This window comes from Pseudochaenichthys georgianus, chromosome 12 (genome assembly GCF_902827115.2).
Source record: "Pseudochaenichthys georgianus chromosome 12, fPseGeo1.2, whole genome shotgun sequence".
Classification (NCBI taxonomy): domain Eukaryota; kingdom Metazoa; phylum Chordata; class Actinopteri; order Perciformes; family Channichthyidae; genus Pseudochaenichthys; species Pseudochaenichthys georgianus.
Window position 1 is genome coordinate 4,260,848 of NC_047514.1, and position 22,042 is coordinate 4,282,889.

The 22,042-nt window shown below is 43.1% G+C and overlaps 1 protein-coding gene across 1 annotated transcript in view; it reads left to right on the forward strand.

Moving 5' to 3' along the window:
* The first annotated feature begins 1,931 nt into the window (after positions 1-1,931).
* Positions 1,932-22,042, forward strand: part of cacna1bb (calcium channel, voltage-dependent, N type, alpha 1B subunit, b) — a 210,901-nt gene continuing 190,790 nt past the window's right edge. Inside the window, exons 1-2 of the mRNA XM_071204950.1 lie at positions 1,932-2,024; positions 5,422-5,561. Of these exons, the coding sequence (XP_071061051.1) occupies positions 1,932-2,024; positions 5,422-5,561 (233 nt within the window). The remainder of the gene's footprint in view (positions 2,025-5,421; positions 5,562-22,042) is intronic.

Below are 22,042 nucleotides of genomic sequence, written 5' to 3' on the forward strand. Positions count from 1 at the left end.
AGGCGGACCGGGCGCCGGGAGAGGGGGAGCCCGGGGTGGCGGCGCTCCGGGCGGCCCGAGGGTGTACAAGCAGTCGATGGCCCAGAGAGCCCGAACAATGGCCATATACAACCCTAACCCAGTCAAACAAAACTGCTTCACTGTCAACCGCTCCCTCTTCATCTTCCGCGAGGACAACCTCATCAGGAAGTATGCAAAGCGAATAACAGAGTGGCCATATCCTTTCTGAGCACCGTGCGCACCGTGCAGGTGCATGTGACCCGGCTGTCCCTGCCTGGCAACCCCACACAGATGGTTAGAAAGCAGAAACACACCACCGCCCGCAGGCCTGTTTGTCAATCTGTTGTGTTGATTATATTCAGTGGATTCTCTTCATGCTGCTGTTGAATGAGCAGTTATGTTAACACCGTGGAGCAGCTTCCACACTGTCATTATGCCTCTCCGCGCAACGCTGCCCGCACCTGTCGCTGCGCTGCTTATCTGTCTCAGCCTGACACGAAGATGTGTCCTGAATAGGTGCGGAGTTAAAAAGACTCAACATCCGCCCTTTGTGCTGCCTTTCCCAGCTCAGAGTCTCTAGGCGTGCGCATCGAGAGAAAAGTTATTTTGTCAAAATGTGAGCTGTAACAGCAGCAGCCCCAGCGTCACACTACCAAACATCGCTATTGATCCACGCAGAAGTCAATAAAAAGCTGCGTGCGTAAAAGGGCAGTGGTAAGAAAGTGCTGTGGCTGCGTGCACCGCCTGACCTCCACTCCTCGTGCCCTCCGGTCATGTAATCTTAAGAAAGGGCTTGGTTTGTTTGTGTAAAAAAGAGAGATCGCTGGTCCAGGGTCGCAGCTCCGCCTCGTTGTGTTCGTTTGGAGCCCTCTCCATGGTGCTGCGCCCACGCAACTCTTTCAGAGCTGCAAAAAAAATTCCACTTCAAAAGTCATGGTCGCCCTTCAAATCTGCGTATCTTTGTTAAAATAAGTGAAATATTCTGCTAGGGTAATATTATTCAGCGTAACTTTGGCCGGTTTTATCAGAAAACTGTCAACATCTTTATAAAAGGTTAAATCCACAATAGCAGCCTTCAAGGACCATTACATTTAAAAGTGATCTGAAAACAAGCACAATAATCTCAGTTAATAAAAAAATGTATGATGAAAAATAAATAGGCGATTTTTAAAATAATAAATGTTATCAGTCAAATGGCTTGGGCTGGAAAGCTAGAGCTATATGACAAAAAACAAGAAGACAGCTAGAGCAGCACTATGGGTGATGATGAACAACATTAGCTGTCATTGATGCAAGATTAACTTCCTATTCCAAGAGACAACACATTGAGAAAAAGACAGGAAACAAACAATCATAACATAAGTAGCTGTCTTATACCGATTGTTTGTCTTTTGACACTGTCGGGAAAACACTGTTCTGGGTGTACAATCAGGCTGGGTACTAGTTCTACCTCTTGGCCCTAATGGTCATAAACTCCGTATTCCCCTCGCGATTCACAGGCTCTCAATAGGCCCTGACCCGCGGGCAATGACCCAGTGAAAATGGATTGCAGAATGAGCCAACCATTGAAAACGGTTGGAAATGGTCAACCATCCGGAAATATGACGAGCGCATGTATAGGACGCTTTCTCTCTGGGAAGCCTTGAAACACAGCCGGTGGAAGGTTTATGCTTAAGTGGAAAGAATACGTCCAAATGAATGGCATTTTGCATACAGCAACATGGATGATAATTAGCTTGATGTTAATGTTGTCTGTCGTGATTAGGCACCTTATTTTATTCGACTGATAATCACCACCCTTGATTGGTTACATTTATCCTGGTGATCATTCCATATGAAAATGTATAGTCAATGATTTGAGCTGTGAAATGAAATGAATGCAATTGTCTCTCTTTCAACACTTCCTTAACTCTCTCACTCCATTCGAGTACATGATCCTCGCTACAATTATCGCCAACTGCATCGTCCTGGCCCTGGAGCAGCATCTACCTGAACACGACAAGACGCCCATGTCAGAACGCCTGGTGAGTGCTTCCACTTGATGACCTCACTTCCTTTAGACAGATAAAGTAGTCCGAGTTAACCCCAGTTAAACAGATTTGTTTCTATTTTATAAGCGTGTGTTTTGTTGATCAGCAGAAGCTTTCACTGAGCGATAGCCTATTCCCCAGCTTCCCAGTTCAAACAGACTGCAAGAGTCACGTCGCATAGCTAACCAGTACCAGAGAGAGCAAACCAAACAGACTGCAACACTGGGAGGTCAAGAGGCAACTCCCGCCTGGCGTACCGGGGGGAAAAAACAAACAACGCAAATAGCAAGTAGCTTCATGGTTCAGCACTTTGCTCTTCTTGTTCTTAAGGGTGTCGTAGCTTAGGGGAGTTTCTCTTTAAATAGGAGTGTTACTGTACAAAGAGCAACAGCTTGATGTTCAAAAGTCAATTATCTCCTCTCGAAAACCCACTCCTGTTTTTAATCGTCTCCGCAGCTGCAATGCAAATTCAGCAGTGAAGATGTTAACAACTCGGAAAACAAAAAGGTAGCATTCATCACCTGAAAAAGGGATTGGAGTGGCTACACAAAGGAGTAAACAGGCATCCTGTCGCTGCCTCCTCCACCTCGAGCATGTAATACAACAAGAAGCCTTTTAATTAGAACAAGGGATCAGCTATTATTTATGAAGCTCTGTCAACAGAGTAGGAGGCGTGTTGTAAGTGGAGGCGATGATGGAAGCTATTCAGCAAGGGTATTTCAGATCCATGGCTGATCTTAAGCACCACGATCCTTCGGGATATCCCCAGCCGTTTTATGAATTCATAATTCACGAGTATTTTAGATGTATGTATAATAGATGTTAACACACTACTAGTACAGACATTTATCCAGGCAGCCTTCCAGCCCTGTCATTACATAACAGATACAATTGTTTTGTCTATGAGTCTTGTCTTTGTATATCATGCCACAATGAATATACTGTACGACATTGAACGCTTGATGTGAAACGTTGCAGGCTCCTACAGCGTCTCTCATTGGCCAGGATCAGTGTATCTGCTTCTCAACAATAACAAACTGTCATTATTTTACCACCGCAGCCTTCACGCATGAAACAGCACCTCTGGTCCAACAAACATTATCTCTGGATGTGCACAGTAGTCAGCCAGCTCCATAGAAAAGGTCACGTTTCTCATAGTGCTCGAGCCTGTCACACTGCTTTTACGTGATTATTTATGTCGGACCAAGTGATGCTGGGGGTTGGGGACACTCTCTGTCAGGTTGTAGTATGCTGGGAACGAGGGTGGAAAATCGCAGGGGAGAGAGAGGTTAATGTAGGCGTGAGATATCTTCTGCTCATCGCCCCCGGCTTTTGCAGATAATAATGGAGGCAAAGGAAAAAGTGTCATGTCATCCACGCCTGATCGATTTCCCTTACTTACAGCAAGGCCCGGGATTAACCTAGGCACATAGTGCAATGATAAAACTCTGGCACTTTTAGGAGATGACGCAGAGTGCCCCAATCAATCATGTCCAGTCATGTGTGTTGTGCATAATCTCTCACTGCCAACGAGCTCTTTCAAACTGGAATATCGTTGTACTATTGGGATAATGTGCTTTTGATTTGCCCTGACTTCACACTAGAGGGGCACTTCCGGTCCCTCAAGGTACCTCCAAATTTCATTATGCCTAATTTTTGCATTTGCATTATTTTTGAATAATGCAAATGCCTTTCTGGCTGTTCAAGATGTTGCTGAAGTGTGTTTTGTTCGGTACACATGCCCTTTTGGTTGACCCAATGCTTAATTTTTACCCCTATGGTTGCAACAAGAGGCCCCAAGTTCCCTTTGGTCGCTCCAATTGCCTGCTAAATTCCTTGCTTAATTTTTCTCACAATGATTAACCACTGGGGCACTTCCATGTAACCCCCTAGTTGGTGTATGTACCCTCTTGGTTTGCTCCAAAACTTCCACTTGTAACCCAAATAGTCCTGTGTTTGTTCCTTCTGATGCTCTAGTCCAGTGGTTCCTAACCTGGGTCGCGCCCCCCTTGGGGGGGGAGCCAAAGATCGCAGGGGGGGGCGCCAGGCCTCAGGTGATTTGAGGCCAAATATCATATTTAGACATATAATTGTAAAGCAATACATGATTGTCGCTAAAAGCCTTGTCTCTACATTACAATAAAATATAAAAAATAATTGATTAATTAATTTGAATAAAAAATCAAGTTAGTATTAAAGGCATAACAAGACAGAAATGTATAATTGTTTCTTTAATAGAAATGTTTCTTCTGCCCGTAAAGTGTCCAAACCAGGCTTGTCTGGATAAGCGCATTTTTAAAACACAGTCATTGTCCATGCCGGTTTCAGTTGGATTATTTGTCACAGTTGCTCCGATCAGATCGGTCTCCTCCATTTTGTAGATTATTTACAACTTTTGAATCCACATAAACACATCGGCAAAATCCGGCTTACTTTGAGCATGTGTTTTAAACAGTTTAATCCCTTTGTGAATTGTTGTACAGCGGGAATCCAAATGAATTAATCCTGAGTCTAATAACCATCAAAGTCACTCCAATAGTGCTCTTACGCTTTCATCCTCCTACAACAAAATACTTCACATTTCATCCAGTTCGTGGCAGTAGTTGTAGCATTTTTGAGACTTTTAAACTTTCTTTCCGCTGTTGCCCCCCCCCCTAGTGTGCGTGTGTGTGTGGGGGGGGGGGGGTGCAACTTCCAACAGGAGTCATTTGGGGGGGCCCTTGGGAAAAAAACCCTGCTCTAGTCGTTCCTAAGTTCCTCCTTCCGTCCTTTTTGTCCAAACATCACACCGGTAGGGCAATTGAACAGCCGAGTCTCCTCTTATTTCTCCAAAATCAAACCTAGGAGCCCCCCTGTAGTGCCTTTTCTAGCAGTTTGCACCTCAGGATGCCCAGCTGGTTAGTACTCCTGGTCATTTTCCTGTATCCCCCTATAGTACCCCTCTGCTTGGCCTCTGCTCTCATCCAGGTACCCTTCTACCTCCTAGTTGTACCAAATGTTCAGTAACCATCAACTTGGGTAGCCCTCTGGTAAAATAGCCCCTCTGCTCCCTTTAGCGTGGAGCCACTTCATTTCTCTGGTATGGTAAACAAGAATAAACCCTTACCCCCAACAAATGATATTCTCCATGTATGTTAAATAATACGTTTTAAAAATATTTGCCCTTAAGATCATACTGTGTGTGTGAATATTTGTTTTCACTGTATTTACTCTCTTTTCATCCAAAGAAGCGGACTGCACTTCTGTTCATGCTTCTGCAAGAAGTGAAAGAAGACGTCTTTCTTTCTTTGCCTTACCCCCCTCTCATTCGCTTAACGCTTCATTGACCCCTCTCTGACCTCACACAAAAATATCTTCCTGTAACTCTCATCCTCTCTCTGTCTTTCTGTAGGACGACACAGAGCCCTACTTTATTGGAATATTCTGTTTCGAGGCCGCCATTAAGATCATCGCCCTGGGCTTCGCGTTTCACAAAGGCTCCTACCTCCGCAACGGCTGGAATGTAATGGACTTCGTGGTCGTCCTCACAGGGTGAGTCCCTCGACCGCTCGTGGTCCGAAGTGAGAGAGTGGTTGCTTTTGTGTGTGTCTGAGTGCATCGAGAGAGAGAGAGAGAGAGAGAGAGAGAGAGAGAGAGAGAGAGAGAGAGAGAGAGAGAGAGAGAGAGAGAGAGAGAGAGAGAGAGAGAGAGAGAAAGAGAGAGAGAGAGAGAGAGAGACGTTTGTGAAATCAACCTCTTCCAGTAAAAGGGTTTGCCTACTAGCGTCAACACAAATCAGGAAAATATGTGAAACAAGTGTCACAAGGAACATCTGTTGCTTTAGCCTTTGCATATCGCTCCTTCTTAGTGGACTACACTGCATGGACACACTGTATGGCTTTCAATCTTCCTGTTTTGGTCAGACATTTTACGTAATAATTTGTAAAATAACTTTTTTTCAAGAGAATGTGAAACTTTTGTCTACCATACGCACCTCTTGGAAAATTGAGAGTACGATTACGTTTTGTATTTGATAAATGGTTTTCAGCAATAAGTATATGTTGACACTGTAACTCATTTGATCACAGAGTTCTGCAAAATATGCTTTTGTAGTTCCTCTCAGCAGGGCTTCGACAAGACTGTATGTCTCGCAGAGAAGCTTGGAGACATGCAATGGCCTGTATTTCTTATTATCAGAAAGGTGTCCTGGAAAGTCAACGACAGAGCGATAGTCAGGTCAATCGTTCTGTGAGAATACTGCTGGGAGTCCAGTGTAGGCAGCCCTGAAGATATGACTGTGAGGCGGTTTGATGCTCCTTCTCTGCTTTCAACTATCCATGGCATCAGGAGGTTGTCAGCCTCAAGGATGTTTTTCAACTGAGCTTTTAATTCCTCCACCTCCTGTATTATTCTGAGAGCCCTTATTTTATTGTTTAAAGAGACAACAATCACACTGTCCTGTGAAGCCATTTAAAACTGGTAACCATAATCTTTAACAAAACAATCTGTGGAGTGGAGTATTTTAAAACACACAAGCTGGCACATTTAGAGCGTTAAGATTATGTTGATCGTTTGTCACCATGGCACCCTCACCTCTTTCATCGGAAGGTGCATCCCGATGATGCTGAGTGTTTTGGGACGCATGAATTGCTCGATAGATTCAGAACGCTTTGGTCCCTTTATAGTTTACACTGAGGAAGCCGTCCGTTGTAGTTTAACCCTTGCTCCTCTACACCTCTGAACGCATGGTGACAATACCATCAGTGGCTTCCTCAACAGCTACCACCTTATGAAGTACCTTCCAGAAGCTTGGAAAGCTCTCAATCAATGTTGACGATGTCACTACTGAGTCCCACTGCTGGACAAACCATTAGATGTTTACCTTGGATGGATTACAATGGAAAAGTAGTCCCTCTTATCATGTCCCTGTGTCCCCGTCCACAGCCTGAATAAGTCAGTCAGAAATGTGCCTGATTCATCCAGGTTCACTTGATGCTCTGGTACCTTGAGTAGATGAGTATTGTACTGCCTTATTGCTTTGTGGGGACCAGATTGGATTTGAGCTGTAAATAGTGTCCTGTTTCAGAAGGTCAATATGCAAATAAATCAAGGTGTGTATTAGAGCTGCTCAATTAATCGTATTTTAATCGCGATTACGATTATGGCTTGCAACGATTACGAAAAAAACGTAATCGAAATAAAACGATTATTTTTTTATTATTATTATTACATTTTTTTTTTAAAATAATGTTTTTTTTTGGTTTTTCAGTTGTATTATACTTACAGTTCAGGGTAATCAACTGTTAAAAACATACTTTAAAATGGATGTTTATGAATAATCGCATTTAATAATCGCAATTACAATTATTGACCCAAATAATCGAGATTATGATTTTTGCCATAATGGAGCAGCCCTAGTGTGTATTGAAAGAGCAACAAAGATTACCAAGTGTTTGTGATGAGAAAAGCAGACAAATAAAACTGAAGAGAGGGAAAAAGCTAGATTGATTACCTTGTCATATTTTCTTTGGATTCCTTTTGTAAATACATCTTGCATTTTAAGCCAACACACAGAAAGCTGGAGCTCAAAAGTACATTTCTTCTCCTGTTTCAAGCTCCTGCCAGCACAATAACGGTTCTGAGATGCTCTTTTCTTTTGCTTTCACACAGAGCATAAGTGGGAAGATGTGTGTTTGGAGCTGTGACTGGACTTAATGTTCCCCTGCAATACCTACTACACACAGTGGTAGAATTGTGTGAGGAAGATGAAAGAAGGCTTTCTGTCAAATTAAATCTGGAGATCACAGGCACATCTTCATGGCACATTGCTTTGAGCAAAACACTTGAATTCCACCATCTTTTTTTTAATTCTTTATTTATTTGGGGTCATATTATATAATACAAGTACAGTTTTTCAAATCATATATTTTTCGAGACCCGAAAGTAACAAATGAAATAGCAAACCAAATTACGGCGGTGGAGGCGAAATCCATAGGGACTTGGCTTGGCAACTGGAAGGTCACCAGTTCAAGTCCCGGCAAGACCAAGTGCTACCGAGGTGTCCTTGAGCAAGGCACCGTTCCCTACACTGCTCCCCGGGCGCCGTACATAATGGTAGCCCACTGCTCCTAACACTAGGATGGGTCAAATGCAGAGAAACAATTTCCCCCCAATTTCCCTTGTTTGACTGTGTTTCTATACACCGATTGAATGTATATGTATAGATGTGTATGTATGCTCACGTGTATGTGTGTATGTGTATTGAATGTATATATGTATGTTAGGGGTGTAACGGTTCACAAACATTTCGGTTCGGTACGTACCTCGGTTTTTAGGTCACGGTTCGGTTCGGTATGTTTTCGGTACAGCATAAAAAATTATCACAAAACATAACATATTTTTTTTTAATTATTATTAAACTGTGAATAATCACTCAAATAAATACAAAAAATAATAAATTAAACATTAAGGTGCAGCATTTCGATGAACTGAAATAATCTGTATTTGAACTGAACTGCACTAGTACTCACAAAACATAAACTATTAGTTTTGGGTTTTTAATTATTATTAAACTATGAATATTCACTCAAATAAATACAAAATATAATAAAATAAACATTAAGGTGCAGCTTTTCGATGAACTGAAATAATCTGTATTTGAACTGTACTGTACTAGCACCTAAGCAGCCAGTTTGACATAATGACTTGCTTGTCATTGTATTTTCATGTTTTTTTAATAATTTCGGTACGGGTACATGTACCGTTACACCCCTAATGTATTTTGATATGTATGCATATGTACATGTGTAGACATTTGCTATTTCAAACCACCCCTGTGTACTTTTTCGTTTTTATTTTATTTTGAATTCCACCATCTTCATGTGGAAAGAGGCTTCAGCTGCTTTCAGTGCCGACACCTTGGAGATCAATAGCCTAACAGCAGCGGTTCTCAGCCTTCTGCGTCACATTTCAAGGTTAAAAATAAGAGGCGTCATCATTATGTTGTCATGCATAGGAAGTCATTTAAATCATCGGTAGCCAATTAGATGATTGGATATTGAATTGAAAGGATGATGTTAATATTTACTGGGTGTCATGTGTCTAAAAATCTCTTGAGAAGCTAAAGCAGGAGAAATAGCTCTTCAGTTTTTACTACCCGTTGCTGACACAGCTGGATACAAATTAACCATTATGTTGTGTGTGTGTGTGTGTGTGTCTCCGTTTGGTTGCCTAGCGACCATGGTAGACAATGTGCCTCTGCCTGATCGGGTGTTTCTGTGTGTATGTGAGTGACGCTGTGTTTGCTTTGTGCTCAACATGCTCCTGGGGGATTGTGGGGGGGGGGGGGGAGGTGTCTGGCGTCGGGCACACATCAATACGAGATCAATCAGATCACCACTGGGTCGCAGTATGAGAACAATCTGATCCTTGGAGATACCGTCCCGATGGCAGAGTGATAAAAGGAGGAAAAGACATCTGAAGCATGTGCTCAGATGTGCGGCCTCCCTAAGTGAACTTAAGAGGATTAGAAGGACTTTACTGCGCACCTGGGTGTTCAAATCTGCTCCAGCTTTGTCCTGTGTACTCCACACCGGGGAGGAGCCGCCTGCAGGCCAGAATTACTCAGCACACTTAAGTTGGTATATAAGAAGAGCTCATAACTCGGTAAAGATATTCGGAGTAGTAACAGAATAATAAATGGTGAGCGAGAAACCCTTAGGAACGTTAACACTAATGCAGTTATCAATCAATGCATGAATAATAGATACAAAAATATAGTCAAAAGTGATAGTTGAGGGTTTTTATTTGATCTAACTGGTCAGAAATCTAATTTAAGATACACTGTGAATATGTGGTCGTGGATCTGCTATGACTGCTTTACTTGATATTTAAAATATGAAGCTACGTTAATCTTTATGGACATATATATATCCTTTTTTTCAAATATCCAAGAATCAGTGCTAATTCTCCGCCTGTTAGTGCTTAGGATAATTATGTGGATACAGCCATCCGATCCTAATGAAAGGATCCAAATGATAGTGTAGCTGGAGGCAGTGGCAGACCTTCAATTTGTCCTGATCAGGCATTAGGAGCCCCTAATAAGAGAATCAATCTGTCACAGGCCTAATCAATAGAACACCGAGCCGGCCAGCCCAGGAACCGAGCGTCGTGATGAGGAGCCAGGCACGTCCAATCACACGCTGAGCATGACGCCGTCTGACATAAAGAGACTGCGTGAGTAGCCTGCTCTGCTCTCATTTTCTTTTCTGGAGCATATAGAACATTTGCCAGTATGAAGCATCGTGCTCGCAGAAACTGGGTGATCATGACTCAGTGGCTGAACATTTTATAAAAAGTCCAAGAGTGAAAAGATCACATGACTCACTTTTGTTCTAATTTCAAAGGCTAAACTTAATAGGAGTCCATTTAGTCTGGTTTCCTCCAGATACTAGGAGAGGCCGTTTAGGTCACATATTCTTCCTTTTAGCCAGGAAGTAAAGTGGTTTCTTACGTTCTTGAAATGTTGCCATCAGCCGCCAAGCCAAGAAAGTGATTTATAATACTTTCTACCATGGCCAAGAGGAGTTATTAGTTCTGATTGGCCGTTTGAAATATCTTCTGTGGCTCCTGAGAAACTCTGTGTCTGAGAAAGAATCTGCTGGGTTCTCACACACGGCTCGTCCTCTTACATACAAAGAGTGATGCGTTATAACTTGTGTCAAATTCAAGTAATCAATTCCATACGCAACAAAGTACTCGTGAGCCAGGGACGTAGTATATAGAGCAAATGAGTGTTCCTGACCTATAGGGTGGCAGCTGCAGCGTATCGGTGGGTCTGAAAGTATATATTTCAAACATACATATCTGATCTCACAGGGTACATCTTTATTTAAAATTCAATGTAAAACATACTGTGTATATTCATGCTCTGTGTGTTGTATGTCACTGTGTAGGCAGATGTGTGAGATGTAAATGTCCGGACAAATGGATCAATTCAAAACTGATTAATGTGAACCTTTTTGTAATTCACCCCCCTTTTTAAATCACATTGTGAGGTACAAAAAAGAGGACTGTCCAAAGCCCCTCGTACTTGTATTACTTGCCTGGCTGCAACTCCTTTTACTTTATTATCCATTGAGACGTTCCACCTGGAGCAGGGCCATTTAGGCACTCACGCTTTTACAAATTAAAACATTTAGACATTTTTCACAAAGGATATCTCGAAGAAGCCAAAGATTGCTCGTATCGGATAGAAACATTTACATTGAGCTCAATACAAATACATTTAATTTAATTTCGGTTTACATACATTTCAAGTCATGTAATATGTCCCCAAATTGTCATGTACTGTATATGCTTTACTGTGTGTCAGTGACAGCTCAATGGCTCTACATTTAACCCCCCCCCCTGGCTCTTGGCCTTTTATTGCTGTTATTGACCAAAGCCTCCGATGGCCTTTCACTCGCCGTGAAAACTCTATGGCAACGGCAAGCTAAGGCTGCCGGGTGAACTCACTGAGAACAATAATCCCGCTGTCATCTCCAGCGTAACAAAGAACAGGGCAGTTGTTTTTATTTATCTGAATGTTTGATTCACGGGTCTCGGGACTGTAAGTGGTCGGGGCGCTTGTGTGTCGACTTCAAAGTTGTGATTTCCTTTCATGTGCCTCTCTGGCGGCGGGGCGACCGCAATAGGCGGCCTCAAAGTATAGTCGCGGAGACTACAGAGGTCGGGTCACTTTAGCTTATGCCCCCGCCCGGCAGGATAAATAAACGCTCCCTTTGAAGGTCTGCCGGCTGTCTGCCCGCCCACTGGTCTGACAGCCGGGCCTTAGTGAGCGCGTCAATGTCTTTGCTGTACATAACGGCAGCTAAGAGGTGAGTTGGGGTTTAAAAGCATTTTGTCGTCTGATTTCAGAATAACATCCGCTAATCAAAGCTCATGTTATCACGCACCCCATTTTGAATCTGTTTCTGTAAATGTTTCCTATGTAGCAGAATGCATGGCTCTATGGATGCCCAACAGATCGTCCAATGGCCTGACTGATACATCTCAGCAGCGACTGGATGGATCTCCACGATACTTTGTATAGGCGTTCACTGTCCTCATTTATCCTAATCACTTTGGTGGTCCTCTGACTTTTCCTCTGGGGCTACCAGCAGGTTAAAGATGTATCCAATACTATCAAGTGTGTTAACATCTGTTGGATTGATTAACACAACATGCTGTTGTCAATATCTGTGGTTGGATATATTGTCATGCCATTTGATACAGGCATTTTTGTTCTCCTCCGAGTGAGTTGTAAAAACATTCTATCCAAATTAAATATTGCATTTTCAATTTGTTAAGGACTGAAACAGCAAATGACATCCCCATTACTATCAGCTGCACTTTATATTTGTACTAATTAGCCAATTTAAGCATTAGCAGATTCATTTTGCAAACACCCGTGTTATTTCACAGGTTACAAAAGAACTGCTTACATCAACGTTTTAGTATCACAACCAATATGCTTTGTTAATTGATACTGTTGATAATAACATTGGCTGTCAGGTCGACTGTGGCTCAGGATGATTGGTCAGTGTTTTGATCTCCAGCCTCTTCAGTCAACATGTTGAAGTGTCTTTGGGCCCACATCTGCGGATGTCTTTGTCATAAATGTTATTTTATTTGAGTGTTTCTGCTGATGAGAAAGCTGGCACTGTCTCCGCCTCAATGTGTGAATTGTTGAATGCTGGTGTGTGTTTGAGTGGTCGTCTAGAGATGCCCCATATTTACCATTGCATTACCAACCTAGTTGCTGAGGTCTGGATACACAGCAACAAACACATTTTAATTATTATACATTTTTGTCTGGGTTTCTGACCAGCTGAGCTCAAAGTTGGGGCAAGAGGGTTTGTGTCCTTTTTCTTAACTCATCCTGATAGCTGGGTGTGCAGTAGTGATAAAGGATGGACACACAATGCTCCTCCACCTACAATTTGTCAGACTTGATCATTTATCAACTCCCTCCTCTCCTGCCTTTCTTAAAATGACTTTGAATCCACATGGACGTTCCCAGAGGTATTTCAGGTTGATCACTGACTGATGTTATTGATCCCTTTCGATGTGGCCAGTGACCCGACAGCTGTGAGGTGTGTTCAGGCTGTTCTGCGTCACGTCTTCTAGCCGGTTAGCGAAGCCTTCAGTGAGTGGACTCTGTGCTGCTGATGCCATGTCGTCCTCATCACAGCAGACTGACGCCAGCTCCACTCGGTCTGTAAACAGCCCTGAGCTCCTTCTCTTCCCGCTCACGCTCACACAGGGATGTGGTCAGGAATACAAAATCTAGTAGAGCTGCAACCAGCTATTGTTTTTCGTTATCCACTCAACTGTCATCATTGATTAGATTACCCCTTTGGTCGTTTATTCTATAGGTTAGGGAGTAGTGCCATGTCCAACACTATCACAGAGCTCAAGGTACATGTTATAAATGGCTACTTTAATATTTTGCATATAAAAACGACGAATAGGAGAAACATAGAATCATTATTATTATTATTGACAAAATCAATGATCATATCACTGTCGATTCAGTTTCTGCCCGTGCAATAGCTACTTGTGTACTTTACCTGCGGAGTAAAAGTTAAACTTGCCTTCTTCAGACATTAAAGATATGTACAATATGTTCCACAGTAAAGGTAAATATAGTTTAGGAGAAAGAAAATATTGTAGTCCAACCAAAAAAAAACGCAGTACATTTTGTTTTACTTTGCTTTATTGCTTTCTTCCAAACGTTATATAAGTTGTTTAAAAAATCTGATTAAAAAAAAAAAAGAAATAAAGAAAACTATGACTTCTAAAATAATAAAAAGTATGCTATTAATATGAAGCACATGTATTATATCAAGTGAGCTAGTCTGCCTTTACAAGTTAAAGGCTCTTTACCCGAATCGTGCACGTCCGCTGAAACACTTCCTATTTTCAAATCCAGACTAATCTATTTGCCGCTGCTTTTAATTGAGCTGTTCATACTCACACTGCAGTATGCATTTTATTCATGTATTCTGTACCTGCTGTGTTTATTTATTTCATTATCTTTGTTGTTTTATAATGCCATTTAATAATGTGTTTATGCTGTATTTATTCCTAAATGTCTTTTGTCGTTATTTTGTAAAGCACTTTGAATTGTCGCGTGCTGAAAGGTGCTCGATAAATCAAATCGCCTTGCCTTGGTATTAAAAGGTAAACGTGATGACCACAATCAATAGGAATTCCACACATCATTCCATGAGGCTTTTGTCCATTCTCACCTATATTTTGAAGTGGATGTTGTAGCTTAGCGTTTGGACATGACAATCGGACTAATCACAGCTCTGCCCGGCAAGCCCCCAGTGCATGAATATGCATGAGTGCAGTAAGCGAGGTGACAAATCCAGTCCCTCTGCCATCCTGCCTATTTATGTCTGCTGACTGAAATGGCTGCTAGCTAGATGGCTTCACATGCAGCCGCTCAAACAGTTATCATGATGACATATATTTGGCAGGTTCTTGGCGAGACGGTCACGTGTTGCATCATCTGCTCCAGTGGTGACACACAGCCCCTAGTAGAGGTGTAATGTAGCAGCTTACAAAGAATAACGTGATTTAATTTATCTGAGTGGAAGGTTGGCACGGACTCAGAGACACGTTTTTCACAGATGTGCCCGACTAATTGCAGCACACACACGTGTAAGTAAGGTTCACACACACCAAAACTTCAGTAACTCCACACACACTTTGCGTCTCTGTTGGCTGGGCTCTCGAGGTTCCAGTGGAGCGTGGCCGACAGTGATGCTTGTCATATCCTGTAGCGGAGGAAATGCACAATACACCGCGGCTGATGTGGCAGACTGGCAGACTGGCAGCTTTCCCTCTTCACACATGATTCAGTCCTGAGCTAATTACAAACAGCGTGTTGTCTCCTGGCAAACATCAGTCAAACGTCAGGTAATCCAACTGCAGTTTGACAGGCAGAGAAAAAAAGAGAAGGTGAGATCAAATATGCCCAATGAAAAGGACATGTGAATCTAGAGCAGCAAATAATGGTTGTTCTCACTATAGATTAATATAACTAACCTAATTAATTACTAAATTCTTGATTTGTTTAATGTAAAACATGTGTCATTTTCAGTTTGCGTGTATTGTTTAACACATTTATAAAATAGACTGAAATCAGATAATCTATAGTACTTCTTCCCATTACTGTAACTGGATTACTATGAAATGTAGCTGGAGCACTCATGGTCCCCCCAAAGACTTGAACTATGACGGTTAACATGGCACACATTACACAGTACGTGCTGAACATCAATATGATAACATACCCATTGTCTTCATGTTAAAGCTAGCCTTTAGCTCGAAGCATCGCAATGCCTCAGCGCTGCTTGTGGGGCCTTTTTGTCTTCGTGATGCAAGCAGTGCTCCGACAATTTGATGTTTTTTCGGACCTTTTCTTGCCCAGCGCAGAGTACACGGTGCACGGGTGGGAGGAGAGGTGCAAACGGGTGGGATGGGATTTCAGACGAAGCAGTGCAAAGACAGCCGTTGGTATTTGGATAGGAAACATGTCTCAGATTTAGCACTGAGAACAGACAGCTCGGCGTTAATCTGCTGAAAGAAAATACTTTGAGCAGTAATGCAATGATGAGGGAAACCTAAATACAACACTGATTTAAACATCACATGTTTAAATATCAGTGTTAGGGGTCGAACACATTCAAAGCCAAGCTGTAAACGTCCATTTTCTCTATCCTCCAGCAGGGAGAGGGTCAGCTTTCAGCCTGGATGCTTGCTTAGCGCTTCACACAGCTCATGGTAAATAACAGAGACCTTTGGATGTTCAGGCCTGCCGTCAGCGGCACGGAGGAGAATGTCAGCGGTTATCATGTTGAACATGTCTCTTCTCAAAGAAGCTGGAGTGACAGGTCAGCCTGCAGGATGTTTACGTGACTGACAGCTGGGACAAAGACCTATACACAGGCTACTTTCATGTCTTTAATATTCTTTGCAGTGATTACTGGAGAAGCTATCCTGCATTAACCAGCATCTTCAAGTGCAGGAAGCAAAGAGAATATATCTCAAGGTAAATACAACCTTAAATAGAAATGGTTGAACTTTAAACGTAAGCTGTGTTAAGTGCATATTTATTGTACTTTCTTTTGTGACCATTGGTCCTGCTCAGATACTATGTGCATATTTTTTCAAACAGAATGCTGTAATGATACGTGCACGGTTTTAGATATTGGTTTTCCACATCTAAGTACAATTTTCAGTTGTTCTCATTCTGAAATTGGCTGGACTTATTCTGTAACTCTTAAAAGAATGGGACCCATGACAACATATACCCTGGTTTGTATTTGTAGATGTCCTTTTAACATTTCTGGTTGTATCGCGTCATTGTGGGCAGTGTTGCCAATCAGTAGCAGGACAGCATTATGGCGTGAGATATTTGACATCCAAGTATATCAGACATGTGCTTTGGCAAATGTTGCTCGAGTGTTGAGAAAGAAGATCCTTTTCGTGGCTCAGAATCACAATGTATTGCTCCTAAGAAGGTTTTGTAGACCTTTGCCAAAAGAAGACTTTTCTCGGTATGATATTTAATAGTATCTACTAACTCTTGAACTGTGAACCTCCTGCCATGTTAGAGTTAACAGAGTTATTCTAAAGTGAAAATCCCAGAGCACCAGACTACATTGCTGTCAACAGGCAGGCTTCGACTCTTTGATTTCTGCCATCTCTTGCCGTTTTATTGGCATCGTTGACGGTGTTGACCTCCCGGGAACAAATCCAAATGATACTGAAACATTGTGAATATTGTATTATCAAGCTGCATCTCACTCTCGCCTGCGAGTTCACCTGCGAGGGCAGCAGCTGCTCCACAAAGTGGGCCCCACTTGCTCATGTTGCCGGTGTAATGGGCGGATCGGCTCCCCTTGCATCCTACTGAGCTCCTTAAAAGGCTTGAAAGTGGCTTTTTGCGCTGTTCCCTCTTGCTCCCAACATCTGCGTAATAGAGCGAACCACGGCACAGAGAGCTTCTCCTCCTCGCTGCCTTGGAGCAAAGCGGGGGGCGTGGGGAGTTGTGTTTGCACTGTGCGGGTAAGACACAGAATTCCCCCTCTGGTTTTCCTTCCCCTCCTTCTCATTAGCTCCACAAGGAGGGTGCTGCTGAAGCGCTCGCCTCCTCTTCCTCCCCACCTTGTCTTCTCTCCGTCTCGCCTCAGTGGAGAGGTGCTCGGTTCGTCATCCCCCCCGGCCCCCGTGTAAGCTCTCTCGCTGTGGAGTAACCAGAGAGGTTGAGGGAGATAAGAGGCTTGGATCAGAGTGCTGACGGAATAGCTGCCACAATAAACAGAATACATAACCGCCTGTACTTCACTCACACTGACGGCGTTACATTTGAGCCTCAGTGTGCATTGTTCTTATATTTCTGTGTTGCAATTCCCGCGGCTTTATACAACCTTTTTACAGTAAAGTGGATTTACTAAGTAACTCAGTTCCACTCCGCAGAGAACGTGCTGTACCGCCCATGTGTGTATGTCTCGGAAACTTATCATGAAAGTCTATTCTTTATATTAGTTGTCCCTTTGTTCCGTGCCCTCTGTCTTATTGTGAAAAGTATTCCTCCTCTCGTTTCAGAACTCCATGCCCCGCCCCCATGTGTCTCCTGTTTTCGTGATTGGTTCCCCCGCCCTGATTGTTTCCACCTGTTCCCCTCACCTTGCGTATATATTGTGTTAGTCCCCACCTGTCCAGTGCCAGTTCGTTTCTTATTCATGACCGCGTTCAAGCCTGCTCCATGGTCGGGTCCTGTTTTCTCATGATCACGATTATTGCATTTAGTTTTTCCTCGGAAGAGCGATTTGTTTTGGTTCTTGTTTTTGTTACTGTGTTCATTCCAGTAGTTAAGTCTTTATTTTTGAATACCACCCGAGTCCGAGTTGTGCATTTGAGTTGTGCCTCTGAGTTCACCGCTTGACAATGTGTGTATGTCCCGTTTGTACAGTAAGTGTTCCTGTGTATGTAGTCTTTGGTCATCGTGGTATCTGTGTGTATATTCATCTCCATCGGGTTTGTTTTTTATAAACCTTGGCTTATTTATATCATATCCCTGAATTAATCACATTGGAGCTACTCAAATTGTGCACTTGCCTTTATTCTGGTCATACTGTACACTCCCCCTTAAAGGGAAAGTACAGTATTTTGGGAAATGTTGGTTTATTTGCTTACTTTTAAGAGGTCCCATGACATGGCCATTTCTACTGATCATAATTCCATTGTTGAATGGAATAGATTTACATTGTTCAATGTTCCAAACTCACATTGGTTTCTCATTCAGCATCTCTGTATAGTATGTGTATTCACTCTCTGTCCTAAACGGCTTGTTGGAGCTCCTGCCCCCCCCCCCCCCCCCCTCCCTGTGAGCCCACTGTGCTCTGATTGGTCAGCTCGCCCACTCTGTTCTGATGAGTCCACCACCTCTACAGCGGAACATCAGTGATTATGTGTTACCATGGCGTTTGTTAGCAACCAGAAAATGACCCCAGTGATGACAAACAGATGAGAATGCTGCGTGGGGTCTGGGTGCCGTGTTGGCGGGACGTTGCGGGCTCGCTGCTGCTGTGGACAGTGTGAGCTGGATTACTGGTGTCATTTCCTGGTTGCTGCGTGGGGTCTGCGAGACAGCGAGACACAGCTAAACTCAGCCTGAGCGCGCACACACACACACACACACACACACACACACACACACACACACACACACACACACACACACACACACTCGTAGCCTGGCTGTGAGTTTGTGTGTGTGCTCAGACTGAGTTCAGGCTGGGTTTCGCTGTGTCTCGCTGTCTCCGCGGAGCTGCAGCTGAGAAAAGACAAGGCTGGGTGAGTGTGTGTGTGTGAGGAAGTCACACACACACACACACACACACACACACACACTCACTCACTCACTCACTCACTCACTCACTCACTCACTCACTCACTCACTCACTCACTCACTCAGCCGTTACGTCACAAAACCCAAGAAGAAGAAAATGGAAAAAGAGAAATGTCCAGCGAGGCGTTCTGGGGCAGCATAAGGTCTTTTCTGTGTGAGAGTTTTACTTGCTACAGGGTGTACTTTGAGGGTTTGCGACTCTGCAGACCGTTTACATGCATACAAACCTTCATAACACACAAGGGGACGGGTACTAACCAGAAAAGCATGCCATGGGACCTTTACATTTACGGAATTATAGTTGAAATTGTTAGCTTAGCTTAGCAAAAAGACTGGAAGCAGGTAACATCAGCTAGCCAAGTTATTTTCAAATATCAAGAACACGTCAATCAACACCTCTGAAGCTCCCTTTTTGGTTTAAGTTATGTGTTGGAGCTTCAACAGGTTAAGCAATAGCCCACTTCTACTGGCTAACTATCAACTACACCGTGTACCACACAAAAGACAGTTGGCCTTCTGGTGTCGTATTGCAATGATTTCCTCTTTTAGCCCTCCTGTTGTCCTGGGGTCATTTTTGACCCCAGAGGGCACAAGGTGCATAGTAATCGGCAGGACATGACGAGGGTTAAAAGCAGGTGTGTGTATGGTGTGTCTCTCCGTGTGTGTGTGTGTCTTTATCGGTGCACAGATCCCACCGCTCCTCTTTCTTGTTATGCTCTTAAGCCATTGATCCTGGCACTGAAGTCTTTTAATATGATGACCAGCTTGTAGCTCTCTAAAGAACACTTGTTATCCTCCCTTCAGGGGCCGCATGACTGACCCTGGTGGTGTGTGGGGTGTGTGAATATTAAGCGTAGTGATTTCTGGCTTCTTTGGTTGTTTCAGCAACATGGACGTGTACTGTAAGTGTGTTTGTTTCACCAAGGCAAGGATAAGCATTGTTCTGATTCTCAGTCACTGTTATTGGCTTACATTTTAACCTCCAAACATATATGTTGTTTGAGATGCTACCAGTGTAAATGATCTTCTCATGTATTTCTTCTTTCGACTCATTCATTCAGGGGGCGTTGTCAGCCTGCACAGCAATTATTGCAGTTTGAGTGCTAATGTTTTCCTGCTGCTAATTCAATGTTCTGTAACACCGTAATCATCCCATCTCTTATCCAAGCAAATGGAACAAACAAGGCAAGCTTACAGTTTCTTATTAGCAAAACAAAACCTTTTCGCACTGTCTAGCTTTCAGTGTGACACAACAAGTGTGGTGATCTGACAATTAACCAAGTTACAATAAGTCAGAATTGACTCTAAAGGGATAAGTAGACTGAGTTAATGCAGGTGGGGGCAGGGAATCAGTGATACCTCTTGAGCAGCCCGCTGGAGGAGCATCTGGAGATGAAATATTAGGCCCACGGTGGGCGAAACGTCTACTCAGCAGTGTGGGGCGACTAAACGAGCCTGTTAACACTTTTCCAGAGGGGGTGTTGAGGGTCGATCAGGCCCCGGGCCAAGTTTGTCCTTTACAGTTCAACAGTGGCTTGCATGTATATCTCAATGTGCTCTGCACGTTTTATAACAGTCTGTTCTGCACATTGTGAGATATCTCGAGCACACGGTTGGTATACTGGCCTGATGATGTTAAAGAAAGGTTTCTTTCAAGAAATTCGTGATCCCAAGATTATCATTAGTTGGGAGTGAATTCATGTTCGAAATGTCATGAAAATCTAAAATAAACCTGTTATACAAATTATTTGAATGCGCGGAATACAACTCATTTGCCTTTTCCCAGTCCCACACAGAGTTCATGTGCTCGTATAACGCTAAAGCAAATTAGCTGCACGAGCTAAGCAACACAACTTGTCACTGAGGGCCTGTTTACTCAACTCTGCTCTGTATACCAGACAAGGTTCTGATTACGCAACCACAAACTGAGCTTCGTGTTATGAATGAATGCGTTCAAAAACAATTATAAAACGTCAATCAAGCAATCTGATTGGTTCTTAGCCGTGATATACTGAGCGTATACCACGGGTAGAATTGTAAGTTACTTTTCACAACAAGTCAGTATCTCTCCGCGTCTGAGAAAAACAGTATACCGTTGGGCTGAAAAGCAAACTGCCTGCAGGGGGTTGTCGACCCTCCGCTTCGCGTCGGGCCGAACCACGCCCCTTAGCTGTGATATAATGAGCATATACCACGGCCTGTCGTGAGCTATTGCTTAAATATACTACAGGGAATTACAGAGATGGCGGTTCTTATTCATTACCGTCTCAACAAAGAGTCATGCTATCAGCATAACTCTTCATCCTCTACTCTCATCCCTCTCTCATGTCTACATCTGATAGGCTTATTAAAGACTCCTCTCGTAAACCTTGGCAACAAAAGCATGATAAACTGTGAATGTGACTTCATCATAGAACACAGTATTGGTCAAATGGACTTTTAAATTGATGTTAACACTACATAAAGAAATCATCCTCTGATGGCTATGAGTAAATCTAGTTTAGAAGACATCACAACACCTGCCAGCGTGTCACATTTGTGATTGGCTATGGACCGCTGCAGGGCAGAAATACTGATTCTATAGGCGAGGCAAAAAATAGATAAGCCAACGCACCGGCACATAAAGTAACCCAGGATGATAACTGTTATTTCTTCATCTCAACACCTTTCTATTCCAATTCCCACCATCCCCGACCTGTGCGCCTCTGTTCCAAAGATAGAATATTGGATAGGAGAAGTTTGTGCTGTTGTGCACCGAGACTGAAAGTCCCGAGAGGGGCAGGTGAGCTGCGTGTTGTGTGACTCCCAGCTAATCTCTGGAGAGCGCTGCTAATACCAGTGTAAAGTGTAAATGGGAAAGAAAGTGGCCTTTCCCCCCTCCTCTCAAGCTGGATGTTTGTCCTTCAAGAAGTACACTCAAGGTCTTTCACCGCTATCTCTAAAGAGCCAGCAGCACAAATGCCCTTCGAAAATATTACTGGAGAGCATGCTTCTGCAAAACTTTCAAATATCTTACTGGGTAAAGTGAAAATACAGAAACAACATTATTAAAAACATGCAACAC